This window comes from Gossypium arboreum, chromosome 10, assembly GCF_025698485.1.
Source record: "Gossypium arboreum isolate Shixiya-1 chromosome 10, ASM2569848v2, whole genome shotgun sequence".
Lineage (NCBI taxonomy): Eukaryota > Viridiplantae > Streptophyta > Magnoliopsida > Malvales > Malvaceae > Gossypium > Gossypium arboreum.
In genome coordinates, this window is record NC_069079.1 from 37,111,835 (window position 1) to 37,138,677 (window position 26,843).

The 26,843-nt window shown below is 33.3% G+C and overlaps 2 protein-coding genes and 2 long non-coding RNA genes across 4 annotated transcripts; all 4 read right to left on the minus strand.

The window, feature by feature from the left end:
- Positions 1–10,522: 10,522 nt before the first annotated feature.
- Positions 10,523–10,978, minus strand: LOC108487987 (uncharacterized). The gene has a single exon (XM_017792310.1). The coding sequence runs from the start codon at positions 10,976–10,978 to the stop codon at positions 10,523–10,525; it is 456 nt and encodes a 151-aa protein (XP_017647799.1).
- A 6,836-nt stretch (positions 10,979–17,814) lies between these two features.
- Positions 17,815–19,102, minus strand: LOC108487434 (uncharacterized). The gene is made up of 3 exons (XR_001871639.2): positions 19,012–19,102; positions 18,300–18,385; positions 17,815–18,230 (listed from the first exon to the last, which is right to left on the minus strand). It is a non-coding gene; the product is annotated as an uncharacterized LOC108487434 (long non-coding RNA).
- Positions 19,103–19,571: 469 nt separating this feature from the next.
- Positions 19,572–20,961, minus strand: LOC108487433 (uncharacterized). Its single transcript, XR_008272220.1, has 3 exons — positions 20,811–20,961; positions 20,642–20,738; positions 19,572–19,683 (listed from the first exon to the last, which is right to left on the minus strand). It is a non-coding gene; the product is annotated as an uncharacterized LOC108487433 (long non-coding RNA).
- A 54-nt stretch (positions 20,962–21,015) lies between these two features.
- LOC128279348 (putative disease resistance protein RGA3) lies at positions 21,016–23,824 on the minus strand. Its single transcript, XM_053020253.1, has 2 exons — positions 21,085–23,824; positions 21,016–21,050 (listed from the first exon to the last, which is right to left on the minus strand). Exons 1-2 carry the CDS (start codon positions 23,780–23,782, stop codon positions 21,016–21,018), a joined length of 2,733 nt encoding a protein of 910 aa, XP_052876213.1. The 5' UTR covers positions 23,783–23,824.
- Positions 23,825–26,843: the final 3,019 nt, after the last annotated feature.

Genomic DNA, 26,843 nt, shown 5'->3' on the forward strand with positions numbered 1-26,843 from the left:
CTAGCCCAAAATAATGGTTCTCTAGTTGGTATGATTACTTTGTATATGGCCAAGTGATTTGGTCCATATAATTAATTGGGATGTTTTCTTATAACTATTCTATTGAATGCATGCCAAATTGTATATGTGCTTGTGGTTTGTGCTAAATGGTAGGATGATATGCATGTTGGAGTGCAAGAGAGATCTTGGCTGACCAATGGCTTGGAAAATAGCCTTCAAATGGTCCACATGGATAGACATATGAGTAGGTTTTTAGACTGTGTGTGACACACGGGCATCCCACACGGGCGTGTCGTTCAGCCGTGTGTCCTCTGTATCCCGAAATTTTCATGTTGCATGCTTTGTAGTAACTACACGAGTTGGAGATACGGCTGTGTGTCTCAATCGTATGGAGTACACGACCGAACACACTGGCGTGTGCCTCTAAATGAATGATGACGTCATAAATAAAATGTCCAGGTTTTCGAAAACTGGAGAAAACATGAGCATGTCTAGGCCGTGTGAGGAACACGGGCCAAGGACACGGGCGTGTGTCTAGGCCGTGTGAAAACCACTTCACCTTGAACTGAAAAAAAAAATTCAGGATTCCATACGAGCTAGGGACACGGGTGTGTGGTGTGCCTCCACACGGGCATGTGAGGTCAAATCGAAAAATTTTCTTAAGTCTTTCATATGTTATCGGTTCAGTCCCAAACCACCTTTAATGTATGCTTCGGGCCTCGTAAGCCTATATAAGGGATAAAATGATGGAATTGGTTTGAAATGAAATTTTATAGCTCGAATTTTAGTTGAATGTTTGTATGTTTGTCTAGTAACACCTCGTACCTTATTCCGGTCTCTGGTACGGGTAAGGAGTGTTACACGCAAAATCTGGCTTTTTTACTTTAATAATAAAAAAATAAACAAAAAATACAAAAATGGTATCCCACCCACATTATTTACCAAAATGGTATGTTGTGGTGGTGTAGAGGCGGCACCAAGGTGTAGAGGCGGCACCAACCTTGTATTTTCATCCCCAACTATTTGCCTGCTGTTAAAAAAATATATTTTTTAAGGGTTGAGGGTGGTGTAGAGGCATCAATGCTTATATGATACAAAATACGAATATGAATACAGTGGGGATTTGGTGCTGCCGTCTTCACAGGCAGCACCAGTCTATTGCATTTCAAGGTTTCACAAAAAAATAAGGCTCTGTAGCTTATAAATAGTTTTAGGGTGTTGAAAAAAAAGATGTGCTTAGAAGATTTAGTTTAGTTGAGAAATAGAAGAGAAAGAAGAAGGTTAAAAAAAAAAAGAAACATCAACAACTTAATAGTAAAGAATATACAAGAGGAAGAAGAGGGCTTGAAAGGAAAAAAAAAAAGAAGATCTAGGGCTTGAAAGGAAAAGAAAAAAAGAAGATCTAGGGTTTAGTTTGGTGTTTCCAAATTCTTTGCTTTTTAAAGGTAATTTTTTTAATTATTTAATTTTTTAGTTAGTGTTTATTGTTATTTTTTAATTGTTATTTTTTTTTGTTTAAGGAGGAGAAAGCAACACTAAATTGTTATTTAAAGGTAAATTGATTTTTGTAGTTATTTGTTAATGTATTTTGTAATTAATTCTTTTTAGTACTAAATATTTGTTTGATTTCGTAGTTTTATTTGGGTTGAAGGTACATTGGTAAATTTTTTTGTGGAAAAATTTAATATTTGTTTGGATTTGTGGTATTGTGTTCTTTACTACTTTGATTTGAAATTTCAATTATTTAATTTTTTTGATGATTTTTCTTGAAATTGCATATTGAGAAATTTAATATTTTTACAAATTTAGTATTAACGATGGATAATCAATTTTTCACATACGTTTATTTCGATGAAATAATTTTAACAACAACTGTTGGATGTATATTTGAATGTAGCCAATAAATAGCTATGAGATTTAATAGAAATATCTCAGTTGATGAAATGAAGGAAATAATCAATACAAAAATTGTTAGACGTTGTGGGAGGAAGATCTCGAAACTATTCTACAAATTTCCAATTTTGTTAGATCCCATCAAATTCACCGAGATGAAACTTATAGACGATGAAGACGTGGAGACAATGGTCACTCTTTATTGCCGAAATTGGAGTCGCTAAACTGATCTGATCCAACTGTTTGCTGAGTTAGCTGATGTGAAGCCTGCTGAAGATTTCACTCCATTAAGTGAAGAACTTGAAGTACAGGATCCTGTGTACGGTGGTTTTGATAACATTCGTTGATAGGCAAGCAACTATACGCGGGATCGACATCAATCTTAATGCTCCACCTGCGTCTGAAAACCTTAACCTAGGTCCTCATTTACAAATACATCCAGTGGTAATTGAGACCGATGCAGATGGTGATGATGAATATGATAATAATGATCCTTCTGGTCAAGAGGTTGAAGATTTTAGTGATCCCGATATAAATAAGGTCCCGAATGATATTGATGATGAAGGCGCGAATGGTGATGGAAATGTTAACGTGTCTTTAGTTGGGAACCCGAATTGAGGCATTATGATACACAATTATCCTGGAGCACACATGTCGAACATAGATCTCAATGCGTTGCATGCATTTGAGTTCTCAAAGTACCCCGATATAGTACCTGCTCATCGGTTGATCGTAGAATTCAGATGTGAGGAGGTTTTTGTGGGACAGAAATTTGCAACCAATGAGGAGTACGTATTTGCCATTAAGTAGTATATCATGAATTTTTCGGTTGACTAAAAAGTCATTGTTTCTAAACTGACATTGTATATTGGGGAGTATTGGAGGTCAATAGAAGACTACAACTGGCGGGGTACAAGCCGCATTTATCCAAAAGTCGTAAATGTGGGAGATTCAAAAATTCGTTGGGCCTCACACATGTACTTCAACACGTATGATGCAAGATCACTGCAAACTTGATTCAAAAAATATCTGCACATGCATCATGCTAATGGTAAAAGACATGCCAACCATTTCTGTTTTGGTATTGATTGTCAAAATGCAAGAACGATTCCGTACCGAGAGTCATACCAGAAAGCATGAATAGCTAAACAGATAGCCATAGAACAGTTGTAGGAGTTTGCGATGCGTTATACAATGAGCTACAATGGTGTATAGCTGTTATGACAGAGTACGTGCCAGGGACTATCATTGAGTTGGAGACACGATCTTATTACGGCCCGAACGACCAACTACAACTGGGAAAAAGAGTTTTCTATCGGATGTTCTGGATGTTCGATCTATGAGTTGGACATTTCCCCATTCCAAGCTGATTGTATAGGTTGATGGGACATGGCTATACAGAAAATATATGCAGATCCTACTCATTGCGATTGCTCAAGATGGGAACTGGAACTTGCTCTCATTAGTATTTACCATTATGGACAAGGAAGACATGAAATCATGAGAATTCTTTTTGACAAACTTGCGAACGTATGTTGTTAGGAAAAAAAATATTTGCATTATATCCGATAGAGGAAAGGAAATAATTATCGCGATCAAGTGTTCCAGTGTTCTATGGAGATTCGTTTACTGCATCCTGCAGATTACGACTAACTTCCACCGAGACTACAAGAATGCAAACTGGTGGAGACAAGTTGTGAATATGGGTAAAATTTAGTTTCAACATATGTTTTAAATGCTTTTAATACTGCAACAAATTAATTCGAGACTCTAACTTGTCTTTTTTAATACATACACAACGTACGAGCTAGAGCTACACTTTTTCAAAAAAAATTAATATTTACAAATCCACATAGTAATTTGAGACTGTAACTTGTCTTTTCTTAGTATTCGAGTGTGGTTGAGATCCATGGTGCCATGACAATGGGCTCAAAGTTTCGATGATGGGGCTCGATATGGTCAAATTACCACCAACGTAGTAGAGACGGTTAACTCCATGTTAAGGTGAACACAACATCTTCCAATTTCATCTAGTTTCTCAGCTATGTTCTACAGGCTGACAACATTGATACCAAGAATGGGGTTGAAACAAGTCAACCAGATAGACGCGGGACACGTGTTTGTCAAAGATGTTAAGAAGACAATGGATACGAACCGTCAAAGATCGAGGTCAATGGATGTAGAACTATATTCTCGATAGTTTGAAACCTTTTGAGCTACGGATTCCATCGGTCGTCAACTCGATATCCCACCTAGGTCCTACAGAGTTGATCTTCGAAACAGATGGTGCGATTGCGGGAGGTTTTAGTCACTTTGTTACCCCAGTGCACACGTCGTTGGTGCTTGTGCTTACGCCTCGATCAATGTTGAACAATATATCGATGAGGTGTATGCTCTAGAGCCCATATTGCGTATTTGGGGAAACAAGTTCCCCATCTTACGTGATCTGTTTACATGGGAAGTGCCTCTGCTAACTTTTGAGCTTGTCCTAGACAATGGGTTACGTAGGAATCCGAAAGGTCGCCCAAAAGTCACCAGGATTCGTAATGAAATAGACACGGGGGAGAAAACTGACAGAAAACTTTGTGGCGTGTGCAGAGTAGTTGGTCATACCTGAACTTAATGCCTGCACCAAACCTACCATATTAGACAATCATCGCAATTGAGTAAGAATTGAGCTAATGTACTCCATCTTGAAGCTTCCAATAAAAATTTTATTATGGAATTTTCATTATCAAACCTATCATGATGGATCATATTTATATTTTGACATGTATAAAGTTCATTTAAAAAAAAAAGGTAACACAATTTTACACTAATTCTTTTGGAGGGTCTGGAACTACAAATCAATAACAACGAAATTTGGGAAACACTAATGTAAGTCGATAATTTATTTCTTAGAAATTATCTCATTTAAATTTATAAGAAAAATATCCAAAAATTATTCCAATAGAATTAAATAGATATAAGCCTGAAAGCTAAGTAAATAAAAATTGAGTTAAAATGCCCAAATTTTACTATAATTAAATAAATACAAACTTGACCATTTAAATTACAAGAACCCCTAAAATTGATGGTTCGATGGTGTGGTTCTAGGGGTATATCATTGTGTCGACGTTGACACTGTGGGTGCTAATGGCAACCATCGCTATCTTTATTCAGAACATCATTCACTCAATCCATCGTGAGTCCTAGAGGTATGCTAAACATAGTATGAAAATCGTATGCCCCAAACATTTTCCTGGGAGGAGTGGAGTACTGTGGTCTTAATGGGCTAAATATATCAAACATCATCAATCTTGGATCCGAGAATCTTCGATTGATATCCATTGCTCAACAAGCCTGGGAAATAGTTATCAACCCCTCACTTCGGATGATAAGAACTATCGTCTTGGGTTTGGGAGAAGGCTTCGACTTGGGTGTAAAAGGAGTGTTTCCTAAGTCGTGACATGTGCAGAGAGACTAACATCGATTGCCTACAAAATAAATACTGTTTCCCCTTTTTGAAGTGTAATATCCCTAACCCGTCTTCTTCGTCGAATTAAGGTTAAAAAACATTTCCATTCAACCAGAAATCATTTAACATTATAACATAACATTTATTTTAAACCAATCATTCATATGTATTTTGTCCCTAAATCGAGCCTTTGAGGCCCTAAAAATAACTTAGAAGGAATTTGGGACTAAATTGAAACAAAACAGAAGTTTTGTGAAAAAAATGAAAAAATGTGAGAACACACGACCGTGTAACATTTGAATAACAGATACACAACCATATCCCAACCCGTTGCCTCACCCTTGTAACTCACTGAGAAAGGTCACACGACCGTGTCATAGGCTGTGTGCTAGGCTGTGTAACTCTCTGAGTTGCCACATATGGCCGTGTGCCAGGCCGTGTGCTAGGCCGTGTAACTCACTGACTTGAAACATTAAAATTTTACAAATGACACAAGGTCGTGTTGCTAGACCGTGTGTATCACAAAGCCGTGTGACAACCCGTGTCTCAGTCCATGTGAACCCAAAATTTACCTAAAATTAAGCCATCTCAAATCCAACCATTCAAACCATTTGGGCACACATTCAAGGGTCACGTGACTATGTCATAGGCTGTGTAACTCTCTAAGTTGCCACAAACGGTTGTGTGCTAGGTCATGTAACTCACTGACTTGAAACATTAAAATTTTACAAATGACACAAGGTCGTGTCGCTAGACCATGTGTATCATAAGGCCGTGTGAACCCAAAATTTACCTAAAATCAAGCCATCTCAAATCCAACCATTCAAACCATTTGGGCACACATTCAAGGGATTCAAACACACATAAACATGCCTTTTCAAACATCCTAAATCACCTAACCAATATGCCATTCAAAGGCACCACAATTACATCCAACATTATGAATTAAACCAAAGCAATTTGACTATATCTCAAACACATAACCTAGTTCACTTAACTACCATACATGACCATTTGCAAGCCATCAAAACATACCAAAAGAACCTTATTTACAATCACTTAAAAGTGATATATGACATAACCTGGTAAGGCATTAAAGTGCACCAAACCAACATAACCTCAAAAGCTTAAACATACCAAAACATACATTACAAAGATCCTATACATGCCATTATTAACCTTGGCCAAAATATACAAAATTTACTGAAATGATTGTTAGATAGTGTGATAGGTCTCTGACGAGCTTCCAATCGGACGAGCTTCCGATAATCTATAAAACAAAAAAAAGTAACTACGTAAGCAACGAGTGCTTAGTAAGCTCGTATAACTTTAAACATAACTTACCATTTCATTTATACAATTCATAGATTAAGCATAAATCAGTACCAGTGCCATAAGTTTAGTAAAAGCCTATACAACATCATCAAACTCACAAGTTAGTACACTTGTCCATGATACAAATAAAATCAACCATAAGGTTTGTAGTTTACCATATATAAACACATCATTTAATTCATCAATGTTATCATATGATCATGATTCATTCCATTTGCATACTTACCATTTCATTTCCTTTTCTTACCCGTTGAACCATCTAGAAACGCATCAAATACTCGGGAATACTCACACATATAGTGTGCATTTCCATATAACCGTAACATTTCCTTTACATCAATGCTCACACAAGTTATAAAATGGGCCTACTTACACGAGCTGTGGGTCAGAATGTAATCTACATGATGCTGCTCACACGAGCTATGGAGAATCTGTAACAAATGTAGGACCTTATCCATCGGTAGGACATTCAAGACCAGCACCTGAAACACGAAATCCCTAATGACATGTCATTTGTACCCTAAGAATTCTTAAGGTTCAACTGGGACTCGTTATCTATCAATTCATCATAACATGGATACATTTATATATAGTTTCATTTATATTAAAACAACATAGCAAATAGCCAATTTAGCTAACATTAAAACGATCATAGTTCATACGAACTTACCTTAATAACTAGGGTCGTAGTGTTAGAGTCGAACTAATCCGAAGCTTTTGCTTTTCCTCAATTTAAGTCCAAATGTGGTTTATCTTGATCTAAATAGATAATTTCAATTAATTAAGTACTTCTTGTATTCAATTTAATCTACAGTTCATATTTACGCAAAATTATGAAATTTCCCTTAACATTTTAACTATTCACGATTTAGTCTTTAAGCTCATAACTTGAATATAACTCATTTTAACTTAAATCCAAGTTAACGAATGTTACAAGGGACCTTAAAAAAACTCATAATTATCAACAATTCACAATAAAACCCTTGGATTTATACTTTAACAGTTTAATCCCTATTTGCAATTTCATCAAAAATCATTTAACACAACATGTTTATTTTACAACAAAGAATAATAATCTATCAACTAACATCAAAACACATTTAAAAACATCCATGGCAAGTCTCTCAACCTTTAATATTTTTGCAAATTAACCCCCATGCTAGCTAGACTAAGCTATAACGAACTCAAAAACATAAAAATCATTAAAAACGGGGCTTGAATTCACTTACATGCAAAATGAGATCTTGGCCGAATACTTTAACCTATTCCAATGGTGATTTTCGGTGGAACTAAGAAATGAGGAAGAAGATATTCATCCTTTCTTTTGTTTATTTTCAACTTAATTACTAAATTACTACTTTACCCTTATTATTAATAAAAAAATTCAATAAAAGCTATCCATATTTGTCCATTAACATTAAGGATGGTTTAATTACTACATTAGTCCCTTAATTTAAAATTTCATAGCTATTTGACACATTTAACTAATAGAACTCAACTTTTACACATTTTACGATTTAAGCTTAGTTTGGATGGGCGGTGTGTTTACCTCCGGTGAGGTTAAAAATAGCGGTGGCAGTGAGATTAGTTACTGTAGCGGTGAGATTAGAAACAATGGTGGAGTGTGTGTTTGGATTCAAACGCAATTGTAATGTGATGAGGTGAGAATAAAAATTACTTATTAAGGACATCGATTAGAATTGATATATAATAGAAGTTTTAAAATTATTTTACTTTTATAAAATTATTAAAATATGTGAATTTATAAATTCATTTAATAAAATATTAAAATGTATCTTCCAATATTTTACTATAAATATTTTAATGAATTATATAATCAATTTAAATTATTTATTAGATAAAATGATAATTATTTTTAATTTTTATAGTTAAATATTCTTTTATAACAATGATAAATATTATTTTCACAAATAGTAACATTATACTTGGATCAAAATTTGAAGCATCTAAACATATAATTTTTAATAATAAAAAAATATAGTAACATAAGACATAACTGGTTTCATTATTACTAGAAATTAGGTTATGATACAAAATGTTTTTACAAATATGGATTCATTAAACTAGTTGCAATGGTTTCCCTTAACATCGCGATTTCAAGGTCACTTTCACTATTAGAAGAACTCAATTCACCTCTATCAAAATGGCCTGAAGAGACTGACATGTCGGGTATATTCTCAAATTGTCGAAATCTTCATCATTTGACCAAGCATGTCTTCGAAAGTAATTATGCAAAACCATTGTTGCAATAACTATTAAAACTTTCTTGTTGAATGAATAACTTGGAATATCTCTTAACATTGACCATTTTTTTCCACACTCCAAATGTTCGTTCAATCACATAGTGTAACAAAGAATGAGCATGATTAAAAATTTCTTTTTTTCTAGATATTCAATGATTACCTCGACGAAAATTAGGTAAATGATATCGCTCCCCCCATATGGACTTAGAAAACCTGCCATTTGTGGATATCCTAGATCCACAGGATAATATTTTCCTACAAAAAAGTAAAACATAATATCAAGTTTAAAAATAAATTAAAAATTTTAATATTGTTTTTATGTAAAGATTAATTAAAAAAATTAAAGTTCAACCTAGTGGAGGGTGTGGAAACTTTAACTCTTGTTTTCTAAGTGCTTGCAAAAAAATTCTACTGCCATGTGCTGTTCCTTCCCAACCAAGAAATGCAAAAATAAAGCACATGTTGAAGTCACAAATTGCCATAATATTTTGAGTTGGTTCACCTTTCTGTCCAATATAAGGCATTTGACAAGAAGGCGAAATGCATGCTTTTACGTGTGTTCCATCTATGGCCCCGATACAATCCTTTAAAATAAATACAAGTAATGAGATAAAAGTTAGAAATAATTTATATTTTAAAAATAAAAAGATTATGTAAATTTTACCTTAAAGTGAGGCCAACATCTTGTATCATGTCGAATATGGTTCGGTACTTCCTCGAATTGACCTTCAATGGGTTTAATCATATCTATTCCCATTCGAGCAAATATATGCAACATATCAATAAAAATTCGACTGACAGTTTCCCCAGATCGTTGAAATCGCTTTGTTGCATTTGAATTTGATTCTCTATTTCTAAGAATGTACAATGATAATGCTAACTTCTCCATTTCCGATACTTTCCCATGCTTTAAGCCATAATTTGTTTGCAAATCATGCAACAAGCCGTGAAATATATTTTTTGGCATCCTAAAACTATTCATGCAATGATCATCAAGCTCATTTAATATTTCGTCCACCCACATTTGACCTGTATAATTTGAATCCATACACGGTTGCATAGTGAAATAAATTTCATGGTGGACCAATATATTGCTTAACACATATTCTTCTTCTTCATGATAATTGTTGTGCTCAACTAGTATAACAATTGTGGCTATTCTTTGTTGAGCTTCTTCACTTAATTCAAGAGTATCATAATTCATATCAAAACTATTATACATATTGTTAAATCCATCCATAACTTGAAAAAGTAATCAAATGAAAATAGATTAATATTTTGTGACATTTTATACAACACAGACACTTGAATAAAAGTATAGCATAAAAAAACCAAACATAAAAAATATCATACACTAGTTTTACACATAAAAAAGTAGTATAGTTATATTATAGTAATAATTCTAAGGACCTTATGGTGGAGGTGGTTGATGGTATGGTTGGAAGGGAAAAGAGGATGTTGCTACCAAGGATGAAAATGATGCAATTGAATTTTGTTCAGCAAACTTACGTCGAGGCCACCAAACTCTAACATCTAGATCTAAGTTCAGAAAAACTTCTCGTTTCACCGGTGTTTAGAACATTTTGATGGCAAAATAGTACAGCTCATCTTTCTTTGGAATTTCATCTCCCAAAGCACGCAAAGCATCCATTGCATTTGAAATAGAATATTGAGAGTGAGGAAAAATAATTTCATTCCTTGACTTCCTTGGACTAGCCATACTCTCACACAATTTTTCAATCTGAGTAGTTAATATATTTCTTGATGATTTTCTATTTGAACTTGATTTTTTTCCTTTACCATATACAACCCCAAGTGTTTGCTTTCTTTGATTAGGAGTTTCATGAGAAGGGTTTGATGGTGCCTCATTAGGAGGAATACCTTCATTCTCATTTCTATGTTCATCTAAATCACCAAATCCCTCATTAGGTGTATCAACTCCCATAGGAACTCTGCTTGGAAGAACACCAGACGAAGGTGCCCATACATTCTTTCCAGTGGCTACAATGCCACCAAACATTTGCCACATTAACTCATTCAATCGTGGTTCAATTCCTTTCTTCTTAAACTCTTTAAAATCAGGATTTTCCTAAATAACATGTTAAGATTTTTATATTTGTAAATTGTTAATTTCAATAAACTTTATGCATAAAAATAATGATAAAGTTAACACTAACCTATTTTTTCAGTCCACCATTCTTTAATAGCATCGATCATCTTTTTAGATGGACAACATCCTATACTTGTAGATTCCTTAAGCAACTCCCTCCATAACCTCTATTCCTTTTTCAATGTATCCCACTTATTTTTCAATTGAGGTTTTCCATAATTTTTTTATGTTTTTGCTTGAAAAAGAGCAATGGCATTTTCCCATCCTTTTGAGTTTAAATGAGTTGTCCGTCTATTACCAGCATTGACTTCATTCACACAAAGTTCACAAAATATTAACGTCAGCTCATCATCCCAAACAACTTTTGTTGCTAAGGTACTATCTCCCTCCACAAAATTTCGTGTCTTTACCATCTATTATTATTATTATTATTTTGATTTTAAATGTCAACCGACATAAAACCATAAATGTGTATATGTATCATAATAAACATCATTTAAAGATCACCATTATAAAAAATATAAGCAAACATATATCTTAAGATATCATGGTATATATACATCCATGCATTTGTAAAGGTCATTCAATATTTCTCACAAAAACTCTTTAACAATTTGATGTATTGTACTAAACAAAATAATAGAATATAAGTATTTAATTTTCACTCATATGGGACATGCATACATGTATATCGTGTCTCCACATCGATTTCCAAATATGAATGAAAAAACCTAAGGGTGTCCAATATGAATACTTAAAAAAAATGAAGAGTCAATGTGACATAGTCTAGTATTAGCACCAAATCATACAATATTTCATTACTTCTTGGATAATTGTATAACCATGTTAGATAGATTTTCCACACCACCTAAGTTTCATATATCTAGATTTTCTAAAGACGTATAATAATTTGGCCTCTCAAACACAAAGATATGTAGGGGATTGAGAAGGTTAAAATTATTTCAAAAGGGTGATTTTTTAAAGCTGTGTTTCTCAAGATTTTTTGGTCTCAAAAGCTTACATCATTTGAAAGGAAAACTGAAGAAACATAAGAACGTATATACCTATATGGAAAGACTACACCTCTAATATCATTAGAGCAAAACTCAATTGCCTATTCAAATGCAATAAATTAGTTTTGAAACAAACCCTTTGTTCTTAGCCTACTAAGTTTTTGTTCTTCAAGAATTTTCCACGATTTATGGTTTGTTTCATCATTTCAATCTTGTATTAAGAAGAAAAACTACAACTAAGCACTACACTGCACTAAAAAATTCTTATAAAATTTCCAACTACAAGCTAAATTTTTGCATTCATTGTAGAAGTGGAAACTACAACTCATATTTGCAGATACCCCCAACTGATCAATAATCCGATCTAAACTCGAAAAATTTAAAAACGAGATGAAAACATAACATGAGCATGATACCATACTCAACACAAAAATATAAACACTAACCTTTAGGCAAAGAAAAAAGTAGTAGCCACAACCAAGAACAAAGCAAAAAACAGGGGAGAAACCAACAATAATCACTGTTTTAGTTCTCAAATCTAAAAAATAAGTGGCTATTTTGTTCCCAAATTTGAAAACAAATAAGGTTGGGAAAGAAATTAGTTTAACTTTCAAGGATAAAATGGTAAAATAATAAATAAAAGTATGGGTACTTTTGTCTGTTAAAAATGCCTACTGCTTTATTGGGTTTAACTGCTGTTGAAATCTCTAGTCACTTTTGAGCCTATCAGTGTGGTTGAAATCAATTTTGGCCGTACTGTGATGCTGAACCAAACAAGCAATCAGTGAGGTTGGTAGTAATTATCTACCCCAACTGCACCACACTGGCATTAAAAGCTAAACCAAAGGAAGCCTTAGTCCTTTTTACCTAATAAACCATTTAAATATCAAAATTTCTTAACGAAATTTTAATACGACATTAATATAATCTTGTAGACATTAAATAAATAAATAAAATAATTCACTTGTCGAAATTGTGGTCCCTAAACCACTATTTCTGACACCACTGAAAACGAGTTTTATCTTGTTGATAGATCAAACATTTCGATACAAACCCCATTTCCTGTTGAAAGGCTCAGTCAATGCCTAGGCCCCGCCCATGAAACCCTAAAATGCAGAGAAGGGTCTAATCACTTGGTGCCGCATGTCATGAAGGCACCATTAAGTCCCCACCATATTCATATTTTGTACTGTATAAGCAGTGCTGCCTATACACTATCCTCAACTCTTAAATATTGTTTTTTTTTTTAAAACAGCAAGCTAATGATTGGTGATGAAAATACAAGATTGGTGTTGCTTCTACACCATCCTCAACCACCCACAATAAACCATTTTGATAAATAATGTGGGTGGGATACCATTTTCGTATTTTTCTTTATTTTTATATTATTAAAATGAAAAAGCTGCGATATCTTTAAAAAATTTATATTTATTTTTACATTATTGTTTGAATAATAAAATTAAAAGATTTATATAAAAAATAAAGAGAGGTTAAATTAAGGGTTGAGTTGACCTTTTATGTTTTTAAAAATAAGAATAATACTTTTATTTGAGAATTAACCCTATGGAAAAAAACTCGAAAATTTAAAGACACAAACCATTTTCCTTAAATATAACAGTGAGCTTTTAATAGAAATGAAGCGGACATTCATTCGGTTGTTGATTTTAGCAGAGGCCATAGGAAAAGCAAGTCTTGGTAATTAATGGCGGAATCATTGCAGCATCAAGGTAATAGAAGATAGCTTGGTGTTTCCGCCATATCCACATGGATCAGACGTCTCTTCCTCTTACGTTGTTTGATATAATATAGAGTGGGTTGGTTCTTCTCCCATGTCTATGATTTCTTTTCACCCTTCCTTCGTCGGATTTTATGCCCAACCTCAAATCATCTCTCTCGATCATTTCTTCCTCAAATCGCCGACAGCAGATTTTGACCATCTTATTGGCGACCATGGAGGACATGCAAGTTCATAATTGGTTCATTTGGGTTGCTTTCCTTGGCCGAAGCCTGAGAGTAGAGAAGAGGGAAGGTTGGGTTGAATTTGAGTTAAGACTTTCCCAACATAAATTGTATAGCTTCAATGCTGTTTTTCAACAAGTCTTATAACAGCTATAATCAACTATTGAATCAGCTGGCGATTCACATAACTATCTTTAAAAGTTGGTATCGCTAAAAGTAGGTGTTCTCATGGGAAAAGTACGAGGAAAGTCCCAAGGGGTGAACAGTATTTCGACCTCTATTAAAAAAATGGAGAAATTAACTCTTTAAATTTTGATATATGCAAATTAGTCCCTCTGTTAAATTCCATACGTTAAATTGATGATGTGAACGTTAATTTAAATGATTAATTACTAAATTGGTCTTTGAACTATAGCTAAAATATCACTTTGATTTTTTTTAAATTCTTCTAAACAATAATTCTAAAAATTAAAATATATATTAAATATTCATGATTTATAATCCCTATTATAAAATTTCGATTATCCATTTTCACATCCCTTAGCTATTATAAATTTTCTCATTTGAAGATCTTATTGTTTAATATCCTAACTAAACAAGGACTCCATGTGTTTTGAAATTATATATTTTAACATGATTTTTAATATTTTTAATAATTTTGATAATTTATATTTATTTTAAAGATTTTTAATTTTTTAGAATTATTGTTAAGAATTTTTTAAAAATCAAAATGATATTTTAGCTATAGTTCAGGACCAAATTAGTAATTAACCATTTAAATTAACATTCCACGTTATCATTTAACAAAAAAAATTTAATGGAGGGGCTAATATACACGCTTTGAAATGTATAAGGGCTAATTTATCCATTTTTCAGTAGAGGTGTTGAAATGCAATCTGCCCTTATGTACATGGGCTACCTTGATACTTTTACCATGTTCTCATACCATCATGTCGGGAAATTTGGGGTGGTAGACATTATTTTTTGAGTCATCGTTGTCAAACAATCCGGGGTGACGAAATAATTTATCTGAGATAACCATTGTTGTTGGGCAATCTGAGATGGTAATAAATATTGTCTAGCGTCATCGTTGCCGAGCAACCCAAGGTGATACGTCCATGTATCCGTTTTGAGTTCATGTTGGTTAATAGGGTTATTAATGAACGAAGAGTTTAAGTGATATGTGAAATATCATGCCATGAAATGTCGAAATGCTAATGAATTGAAAATGAGCCCAAGGGCTAATGGATGGAGATTGAGCTTATAGACTTGGAAATGGTTCTTATGATACTTGAGATTGAGCAAATATGATTGATAAGAAATTGCAATTATGCTTGTGACATATTGATGAGTTATTTATGTGGAAAAAAGATAGAATGTATAAGTATGTTCGTTAAAACTTGAAGTAGTTGAGATGAATGGCATGGAATTGTGTATGGAAGAAACTTGAATAAATTGTATCTATTGTATATTCATTGTTATGTTAACTTGAATCACAGTTTACCACTAAGCAATTTGCTCAGCGTACGGTTGCTTTTCTGTATGCAGGTTAGTAGATTCTCGAGCCAGCAGCTAGTAGATCTCAGCATCTAGAGGATGATCCCTCGACTCAACAATCTTTGTAAATCCCATTTTGATTTTAGGCAGGCATGTACCTAGTTGAGTCAAAATTTTGGATTGCTTTAAAGTTCTTAAGACTTTTGGGGTTTAGTATTTTATGATATGTACATATGCATGCCTATATGTCTATAATGTCCTATGAAATCTTGCTTATATGCTCTTATTTATAAATTGATATAATGTTAATGGCTTATGGGAAATTTAATAGTCATGTGTAAAACTAGTATGAAATGTATAGTGAGATAACCTAAATGATGCTTAGGCACATTATGATTAAGATATGGAAGTGCATTGTTGAAGTTAGTAAATGGTATATATGGATTGCTTATGAATTAATAAGGTTTGAAGTATTTACTTAAAGAGGCTATATGATTGAGGGTGGTGAATGAATGTATGTGTGTATATTTTTCATGACATTGGATTTGGTATAGACTTATGTAAATGATAGGGAAGGTTGATATGCTTGATGAGTGATTGAAATGGTGCGAGTTTGATTGTATTTTGAACATGTTGTGGCATAATTTTGAGTTTGGATTTGGGATGAATTAAGTACCAAACGCACGTTTTGGAAATTGGCTATGACGTATCGCTACCTTGGATAGGGTATCGGTACTTAGTATTTTACAAATAATTTTTCGAGAAAAAAAATTTCAAAAAGGTATTGGTACCAGACTAAAGTAGTGATACTTTACATTAGAGTACCGATACTTTACAAGGGTATTGATACAATTGTTTTTTATTTCCTTTTTCTGTTAATTTTTGGCAAAATATTGAACCTTACAAGGGTATCAATACAATTCTTTTCTTATACAACGATGTGGAAAACTGAAAAAGATCTTTAATGAAAGAGAATGCATAAAAAAAAAAAGAGAGTCAAATCTTCACTTTCATTTTCATACAATGATAGAGAGATTCCTACATAACACCAAAAAAAAAACACTTTTTGAAGAGTGAAAAAGTAATTGAGATCAATTTGCAAATTTGTTCAACTGAAATTTTTTGGCTCGTTTTCTTTTGCCCTCTCTTTTCTTTGCTTGAGCACCAAAAGTATTGTTGTTTCTTTTGAATCGATCGTTTGTTGTCTTAAATCGATTCTTTGCTTTTTTGAATTGATTGTGTTCTTGATTGACTCGATTATTTTTGTTGTTTGAATAGATTGTTTATTGTTTGAATCGATTCATTATTGCTTAAATAGATTCTTTGTTGTTTAACTCAATTCAAACATCAACACCATTTTAGTATCCGACCCTTTAATTCCATTAACCTTTCAATAACAAAGAAAATTTATAAAATGAAAACACCCTAAAAACAAAAGGTGAAGAAAGAAGAAGACTGGAAGCTTAAAGATGGTAGAAGCAGTTGAAGCTTGAATATGATAAATGGTGGAAGCTTTCTACAAGGAAGCAATCAATTGTTTTGTTGGGTGTTTGGGTGATGAAAAAATGGAAGAAAATATAAGAAAATCTAGTAAAATTAACACTATTATATTGACAGTTGGGGTAAAATAAATAGATATATACGTGGCAAGTTGTGATTGGTTGAATTTTTTTTAACGGGACTAACAGTGGGGTAAAATGGATAACAATTTAATAGTTTAAGTACCCATTCTAACAAAAAAATAAGTTTTAAGTACCAACTTAGAAAAACTAGTATTAGTATAGTTTAATTACCATTTTTATTGTTTAAGCTTAGTTTAGATGGGCGGTATGTTTACCTCCGGTGAGGTTAAAAACAGCGGTAGCAGTGAGATTAGTTATTGTAGCGATGAGATTGAATACTGTAACGGTGAGATTAGAAATAATGGTGGAGTGTGTGTTTAAATTCAAACGCAGCTGTAGCGGTGAGGTGAAAATAAAAAATGACTATTAAACACATCATATTAGAATTGATATATAATAGAAGTTTTAAATTATTTTTCTTATATAAAATTATTAAAATATGTGAATTTATAATTTCATTTAATAAAATATTAAAATTTATCTTCCAATATTTTATTATAAATATTTTAATGAATTATATAATCAATTTAAATTATTTATTAGATAAAATGATAATTATTTTTAATCTTTTATAGTTAAATATTCTTTTATAACAATAGTTTCCCTTAACAGCAGGAATAGCCCATTTTTGCCTAAACATTTTGAATTTTTCCAAGTAGAAAAATTCTCAGAGGAAATTAGAGCAATCACTAAGAAAGAAAAGTTAAGCAAAGTAACAACAAATCTAAAGAAGCACTTTGTTTATGGAAACTAAAATTTGTGCAGCATAATACACAAAGATGTTCCATTCCATCATCTAAAGCATTACTTATCTCCTCACTTTCGCTCGTTTAAGAGCCCTGATACGGTAACAAGATATATGACAAATTTTAACTTCAACAATCATAAATTGCACCTTGGCAGATCCTTGAACTGGTCTGGAATCACTGGTGTCTTGCATGTGACTATCTACTTCTGCAGATCCAGATGTCAACAATGGATTTTCAGAAGAGCTTAGAGATAACTCCAGATCGATAACTGAGCTTCTATTCAGTGGTGATAAAGCAATGACTGAAAAGCAATGACTTGTATTCTTCCCACCTGAATTATCACAATTATATTTATTGAGCTTTCCGGGGTTAACAAGAACTTCTATAATGAAGCACTAACCTTGTTTGTATCTTCACTAAAACAAGAAAATATGAGCCCAATAAATCCAGAATCTAGAAGTTGATACATTGCCTGAGTCCGGACATCTGCAGAAGGTAAAAGTAGAAAATCTTTTCAATGCCCCGCAATCAATCATAAATATGACACTATCTAAAAAGAAATAACCAAAAGTGGGCTTCAGTTAAAAGTAATGACCAATAAATAATCCCACTGTGCCTACACAATGAAGAATCCTCTTCGTCAAGTTTCACCAATAAGCAAACACTCTCATATCAGCTACACAATGTCATGGGTTCAAATCTTAAGGATGTGGTTCCATACTTGCCAGGTTGAAAATTAACAGGACTAGAAAACCAATCATCTTAATTTGCAACCATTGGATTAAATATAAAATACATCCAATAGTTAATAGGAGAGTGTGACCGAAAATTGAATAACCTAGACATGCAAAAAGGACTAAGCACCTGTCCATTCAATAATTCATGATACAAGTAAACAAACAAAAACAACTTAGGATTTCAAAAAGGGAACTGTACATGTGAAATTTCTGCTCAAACTGAAACAAAAGAGTGCACACACAAAGATTATCATGTTATTCTCCCAACCTATTTCAATATAATGCTTCAAACAGACGAATATATTTTCGTATCAAAAAGCTAGGTCAGCAAATTAAGATTTTTTGCAAAAACAAAACTAAATGTTCAAAACTTACCAACATGAGAAGGAAGAACAGTAATATGGGGATGTGAATGGTACCACCCAATAACTCGTGTTGTTCTGCCTCGATGCAGTCATTCTGTACCTTGAAGTTAATTTCACAACAAAGCTAAGAATCTTGAACATGTCACTAAATCAGAACACACGAAAGATATTTCTAGTAAAAGTTATACTAGCTCTACGTTTTTATGCCGATGACATTGGTGTAAGTTGCAGAAATTAACAAATTCAAGTTAGCTCTAAAAATGGCTTTTGGTGAAAGCAGCTAAGCAGAAAAAATTATCATTTCAAATTAAACACAGTGCAAGCATATTTATAAAAACTAAAGCTTTAGATAATAAGGCAATTGCTAACGAACACAAAAAACTAGTCTCTTCTAGACACTTATCATGATTTACAAGATTTAAATCATCACTAGGAATCACTGGAAAGGCCAACACTAGTGACCAGAGAACTAATTTTCTTTTATACTGTAATGAACACAAAATCAAATGCCAATTCATTAACAACAAAGAAAAAATGCACAAAGTTTTAAGGATATATCAGCTTGAGCTGATGCAGCTGCCAACTGTTCAGGATTTGTCTCAACTCGGTCCTTCTGCCGATCAGATCGTGATTGTGGTGATGCTCCCCATATCAATGCAGTGACATTTCCATCTTTTGAGTACTGGAATTTGCAAGAGGTGAACAAAGGAACATAAACTGAATCATAAAATCCAGAAAATAGAATGACAAAAGTGCAAGACAAACCAATCATATTACAGAGCAATACTCTTTGTCATATGAAACCAATGTTTAAAAAGATCAGATTTATCATCAGTTAAGTTACGTATAAAGAGATCCAAGTTCCTAGGACCGTGTTTCAGTAAAAATGGCTTATTGAATGCAACAATCCACAAAGTCAAAATGAACCAAAGGTAGATACACTTCCAACATTGTTTTTTAGAAATACATAACAAGAACTACATCTGCTAATGTATAAAATTAATGCAATAAAGGGATTTTCCACATCAAAATCAGGAAAGAGTAAGGTGTGAATTTCTTCAGTTTATTTGCATTATCCAAACTAAACAAGAAATTGGTAAAATTCAGTCCCTTAAACAAAAAAAAATTAAGATATATAATCTATTGCTTACTATAAGCACACACATTCAGAAGAAAAAATCAAAGACTAAAGTACTTCCCAAGGATCCAATTAACCTCAGCCTTAGAATAAGCAGAAAGTTACACCAATTGTTGGATCAACAAAGAAATGAAGAAAACCCAAAGTTTGAAACAAAAGAAATAGCAGAAAAAAAACTATGAACAAAAATCATATTGCAAATGGAGAAATCAATTAAAAAAAGAAAGGAAAAGAAAACAAGAACTAACCGATGCCATGGTCAAAGAAAGATGATAAAGTTGGGTCAATGAATGAAGTCTGTCTTAAGAATGGAAAAAATGAGGGATTTTTATTAAAGGCATAAGCCATAGGGTGGAAAGCAGATTGGGAGACAAGGGAGGTTTGGGGATAGTGACAGGGCGTGGGAGAGAAAAATGCACAAATACACCCAGAACTGAAAAGAAATGGCACACAGAAAGCATCAAGAAGACTCCAAAGGGATAAATTTGAGCTTAACACTTACAATCACAGGCTTATCAGTCTTCGATTGAGGAGGAGTTGACACAGCTTGCAGCAGAGGTATTTCTTTCCCCGTTATCAGCAGAATTTGGCTGCCAAATCTGAAAAAAAAAATAAGATTGATAAAGAAACTCTCAAGGATAAAATGGTAAAATAATAAATGGAAGATCAACCTCTGCTGCACGAGTGAGCTTACTGCTGCTGAATTTTAATTATTGGAAGTGATATATTAAATGGTTGAATTTTAGTTAATTCAAGTTGTGTCTTATTGGTAGAGTGACATATTTCTCTATAAAAAAAAATGGTTGAATTTTAGTAAAAGAAAGACTGAATTTGAAGCTTGTACCTCTTGAAAACCATTGGAATTTCCTTCACGTCTTACCCGATTAAACCATGTGGAATCAATCGAAATCCTTTGAATGTGAGAAATATTAGGCCAATCCGCACCAATATCCCTTCGGCATCTTTCCCTTAACTGCGGACAAGTAGAAATTTTCAAATGTTTCAAAGAGGTGAGGCAATGCATCCCTTCTGGCATTGAAGTCAAGTTAAAACATCTTTCAATCCTCAAATCCCAAAGTGAAGTTAGGTTTTGCAGAAACTCATCTGGTAGAGAATCTAGCTCTTCCATGTCTTTAAGCCACAGAGTTTCCAATTTGCAAAAAGGAGTAAAAATTGAACAAGAAGAAGATGGTGCTAATTTTAACGTTGCACTCTTCATCTTTATTGTAGGTTGGATCAATGGCTTCCACCTGGTTTCTTTCAAATACAACGTTTCGATTGAAGGAAACAATGGCATAGAAGTTAGATTAGGACACATGTAGATATGTAATTCTGAAAGGCAAGGAAAGCAAGGCCGCTGTGCGTTTGAAGCTTCTCCAACATCACCTGGTCTCCACCATCCTTTAAGATTTGGGCAATCTCTTATCCACAGTTCTTCCAAGGACGGAAAAAATATTGTTGTTGGTTTTGCAGAAAACAACTCCTTTTGCATTTCAGTCTCCGAAACATTTTCCAAAGCTACCAATCTTGAAAGCTTCAAAAGTTTGAGGGAAGAGAGGCGATGCAATGGTGGTAGATGCTTGCATTTAGTACAATTTTTTAACGTTAGTTGTGTTACATTCATCATGGTCATGGATGACAACCAGCTGGAAAGTTTGGTTCCTGCATACCCTTCCACCTTCAATATCTCCAGATTTGGGGGTGGTTGGAGGCATTCCAAAACCATTTCATCTTCTCTCCTAGTCCAGCTCCATCTGCTCCACTTAAATTCTAAAGATTTCAAGTTCAGTTTATCTTTCAAGTAAGTAGATCCGAGCTCTGGGATACCAGCATTTTCTAAACATGAAACACCAAGTTCTCCTTTGAGGTTGTTCAACCCTTGCAATTCCCTTAACCCGCAAACTTCCCTACCTTTCTTCTTCCCCACAACAAACTTGCATAATGTTTGTAGACAAGTTAGTTTCCCCAGCCCACGCGGCATGTAACACAAATTAGTACATTGTCTAATATTTAGATGCATGAGGCTTACTAATCTACTTGTTTTGCTTGGTAAATTTTCAAGACTCCAACACCCAAAAAGATCTAACGTCTGCAAATTTTGAAGCCTGCATAAAGAACCAGGTAATTTTCTAATGTCACGATTTCCAGAAAGATCAAGGTCCCTTAAATGCTTCAATTCACCAATGGAATGCGGTAACTTCTTAATAGCCAAGGAACTCAAATCCAAATTCCGTAGATACTTGAAATTAGAAATGAGTGCACTGCAAGTGGATTGACCCATGTGCCCACCTTTTTTTTGATTAAATGATAGATCCATGTGCCCACTATTGATTTGAATAAATGACCTTACTCTAGTTGCTTTGAGCAAGGTGGTTGGAATTCCATGAGAGAAATATAATCTGTCTTCAAATGAAGCATGACGAGTTCTTTCATTTACATTTTCTGCTTCCAAACTTGCAACACAACACTCAGTTGCAGCAACAGAGCATGCAAGGTCATGCATTAGATCATGCATTATGAAGCACTCTACATTTCCTGAATCTTCATCTTCTTCATCAGCTTGAAAAAAATATCTCCAAAGCAAATCTTTGAAATACTCATGACCAACATCTTCTAGATCACCATCATTTCCACTTGTTGGTTGGATAAACCCTTGGGCCATCCAATATCTGATCAGCCTTTTCACCCCAAACTTAGTATCCTTGGGGATTAAAGAGCAATAAGCGAAACATTGTTTCAAATGTGGTGGAAGATGATCATAACTCAACTTCAAAATTGGTAGAATACCACTCTCTGGTCGAGCTATATATTTATGTACATTGTCCTTCACCTTAACCCATTCCACTTCTGCTTTTTTATATAATACCCTTCCTATTGCCCTTAAGGCAAGAGGAACCCCTCCACACTTGTCTGCAATCTCCATCCCGATTGCTTTTAAGCGGGAACCATTAGATTCCAAGCTTTCTTCTTTACACGCCATTTGCTTCAATAGAGACCAGGATTCACTTCTTGACAAACCTCGAAGCAAATGTGACGAAACGGTGCCTGTGATTCGTGCAACCGCTTCACTACGTGTAGTGACAACAATCCAACTTCCCTTGGCACCATCTAAGAGCAAAGTTTTCAAGCTATGCCACTTTTCAAGGTCGTCATTCCACACATCATCAAGAACTAGCAAGTACTTCTTTCCATCAATGTTGTCTCGAAGACGATTTTGCAGTGTTTGCATCTGAAGTTCCTTATCAGGTTTGCTTTCAGTTGCAGCCTCGCTGATGTTTTGCACAATGACTTTTAACTCAAACTTCTCTGAGACACAGACCCACATTTTTAGCTCAAAATGCTTCACCACGTTTTCATCATTGAACAGCATTTTAGCTAATGTGGTCTTTCCTAACCCTCCGATCCCAACAATAGGAACAATTGAAACATTTTCTTTAGCTTTGGATTCGAGCAGTAGTTTCACAATTTTCTTTTTATCATAATCTCTTCCAATTATTTCTTGTGCACGCACAAAGGAATGTGTTTGATCCCTCTCCCTAACTTCAATTGGTAGCTCTAGGGGGTGGTTAGTGAGGTGAAAATTGGCTCTATCAGCTACAATGGCATCTAGTCTCTCTCTAAGGGCTTTAACTTTATGACCCATCTTGAGACTATAAGCAAGTTGGTTTGATTTGGAGAAGAAAAGGCGTACCTCTTTCACCGTGTCATTGCCTGCTACTAATTTCCGCCGAAGAGCTTCAGTAGAGAAATCGTCCAACAAATCTTCCACATCGTAAAGCACATCCTTGAGCTCCTTGAGCCACAGAGTTAGTTGATGATTGTTATGGTTGCGATGATCTTCCGCATCACGTAGCACTGCTCTGATAACCGAAGCAGTTTTGGAGAGCTTATTGATTTCGTCCTTGAAACCCCATGCCACTCCAAGCTCTTGTGCTGCTAATGATGCCAGGCCCTCCACCACATCTCCAGCAAGATTGAACAGAATGCCCTCTGCCATTTCTAATATTACTTCCTTCGCTGCAGGAAATACTAAAGAAAGGTGTGGTGCAAGAAATTTGATGAGAAGATAGTAAAGTCAACTCGTATTATACCACGTTGTTTTATATAAACTATGGAAATTCGTCGCAGCATGCATCGGGATTGTAGTTTGCCAAAAGGAATTATAAAAACATTGAAAAAATCAAAATTCAAAAAGGAATTATAAAAAATTCCTAAAACTACACATGGGTAATATTTATAAATTTAACATTTTAATTAATATTTTTGTTTAAAAAATAATTGATTTTAAAAGTTTGATGGTCAAATTTGATTTTTTTTAAAGGTTGACTCGGTCAAATTTAGCTAAAAAAGAATGAAAATCAAATTGATAAAAAAATAAACATTAAGAGCTAAATTTAAAATTATGTTGAATTATTTATTTTAAATATATAATTAAATATTAAATGTTTAGAATTATAGTTGAATTAGGTAAGTTAGGAAGTATATAGTAGATGAACTAAGTTGTAAAGTGAGTAAAATAGAATTGAGTAAGGCCTTATAATGGTTATATTTATTAAGGTCTTTAAATGCTAATAAACCATAATTGAAAATTAGGATCATAGCGATTAAACTCCATTAATTCTTATCATGTTAGTTAACAACCATTAGATTTAATGTTAAAATTATAAATTTAGTTAAATTATGAGTTAGTGGGAACAGATGAAACAAACATTGACTTCTTTTTCTTCATCTATCGCCGAAACTAGAAAGAAAGAAATTGGGAAGTTTCATGCTTTTTTCTTCTTTCCATTGCCATGAGCCATATTTAAGCATAGGTTAGGTGAGGAAACTTTGCATCTTAAACTTCCATTACCATAACCATATTTAAGAAAGAAAACGTGGGTACATCGGGAAACAAAGAAAAAAAATGAAATCGTTGATAATTAGTGATATTTTGGTTTTCTCATAATTTTATTTCAATTTATATTTTAATAGATAATTACTTATAATTGATTAATAATAATTCCAAATATAAACCGAGGTTCAATTTTGAGTTATACATGTTGAAATGTATGTAAAATTGTAAATGTGCTATCGTTTTATGATAATGTCATGTTATCTTACTTAAAATGTGTTTGATGACTCATTGATAATGTTTGATTGTGTTGACTCTTTTGAATCAAGAGAAATGGCATGTTATTGAATAGGTAGATAATTATAAACAAAGGGTATTGATGATGGATATGATTTGAAATATGTTTGAAATATAGATACGGAATGACATTGTGATATCATCTATATTAGAAATGATTTTATATATGTTCAATACGTGTATATATGAATTGATGTTGATGTTGCAATATTATATATATTATAATGTGATTTAATAATGATTAATAAAGAATAATGTCTTATTAATAGTGTTGGATAGAGTTAGCATTTCATAGGATTCGTTTGATAGGTGGGACTTTTAGCATTTTATGCGTGTTATCTTTAATGTTTTATGCATGTTATATTTGATTCAACACTTTATGTGTGTTATACTAGTGTGTTGGTGGATTGATTCATGTATTTATACTCAAATCCGAGTTAGTTAATAAGGGCTAAAATGATAATTGATGTGATTAAAATGTGAAATAATATATTAAGTATAAGTATTATTGAAATGTGAATATAACAACAATATGATATATGACTTTGACATGATTAAACAAATGCAAATACCCTAGTGGTGCATCACAACTTTGTATATGTAAGCAAATATTACATTGATACAGATATGGTTACTTGATAAATAACCATAGAATATCTTGAGGTTTTAATGGCTCACATGAATATATGTTTATATGAATATTGATAATGAAATGGTTTTGATTAATACGTATATTCATATTATTTAGCTTATTATTTTGATTTCTAATATATTATAATTGAATTCGAGTTACGTTTGCATCATTGAGTATTCAATACTCAACGTATGGTTATGTTTGTTTCCATGCGTAGGTTTCGGACGAGATTTTAGTAAACCGAAGTTACAAAGCATCGAACGCTAGTAGCTCAGCTCAGCTCATACCTAAGGTGATCATATGGTTTAATAGTTGTATCTAGTGCCTTGAGTGTAATATATTCATTTGTAAACTTGTAATTTTTTTTTCGAACAGATTGGCTAACAAAAAAATTTCATTGATTACATTAGTATACTTTGTATGATTGTCCTCTTAAGGTTTTTACACACAAAGCAAAATGAAAGCAAATGTTGCTAATTGGTTGTCTAATGTTTAAATTAATATTAAGCTGTATTACGTGGTCGTATCGTAATACAAAAAGACAACTTATATTAGTAGATGAACCTAACATGTCCTTAGTCTAATCGAAAATGAACAAACTAATTAAAAGACTAATATGCCGTCTATTAAGTTCAATTGGGGAGATATTTTGTCTTGGAAATCGGAGCGGGTGACTCTCAAAAGATAGAGACTATAACACCCCTAACCAGTATCCGTCGCCGAAACAGGGTTACAGAGCATTACCAAAACTTTTAGAACATTTACAAATAATCAACGTTAATTACTATTCTTTTACCAAAATTATCTATAATGTCCCTTAAAAGGACCTTCGAGGCCCAATATGAGTATTAAAATCGAGTTGGGACTTAATCGAAAACTCTATAAATTCTTTGTGAAATTTTAAAAATTTTCCAAGTTACATGGCTCACACTCCCATGT

Bases quoted from the DNA above. Each gene is read 5' to 3' on its own strand.
- LOC108487987 (XM_017792310.1), bottom strand. From the start codon at position 10,978: ATGTGGCAAATGTTTGGTGGCATTGTAGCCACTGGAAAGAATGTATGG.
- LOC128279348 (XM_053020253.1), bottom strand. From the start codon at position 23,782: ATGGGTCATAAAGTTAAAGCCCTTAGAGAGAGACTAGATGCCATTGTA. The intron at 21,051-21,084 runs GTGCGGATTGGC...TCACATTCAAAG, and splicing joins AAGATGCCGAAGGGATATTG to GATTTCGATTGATTCCACAT.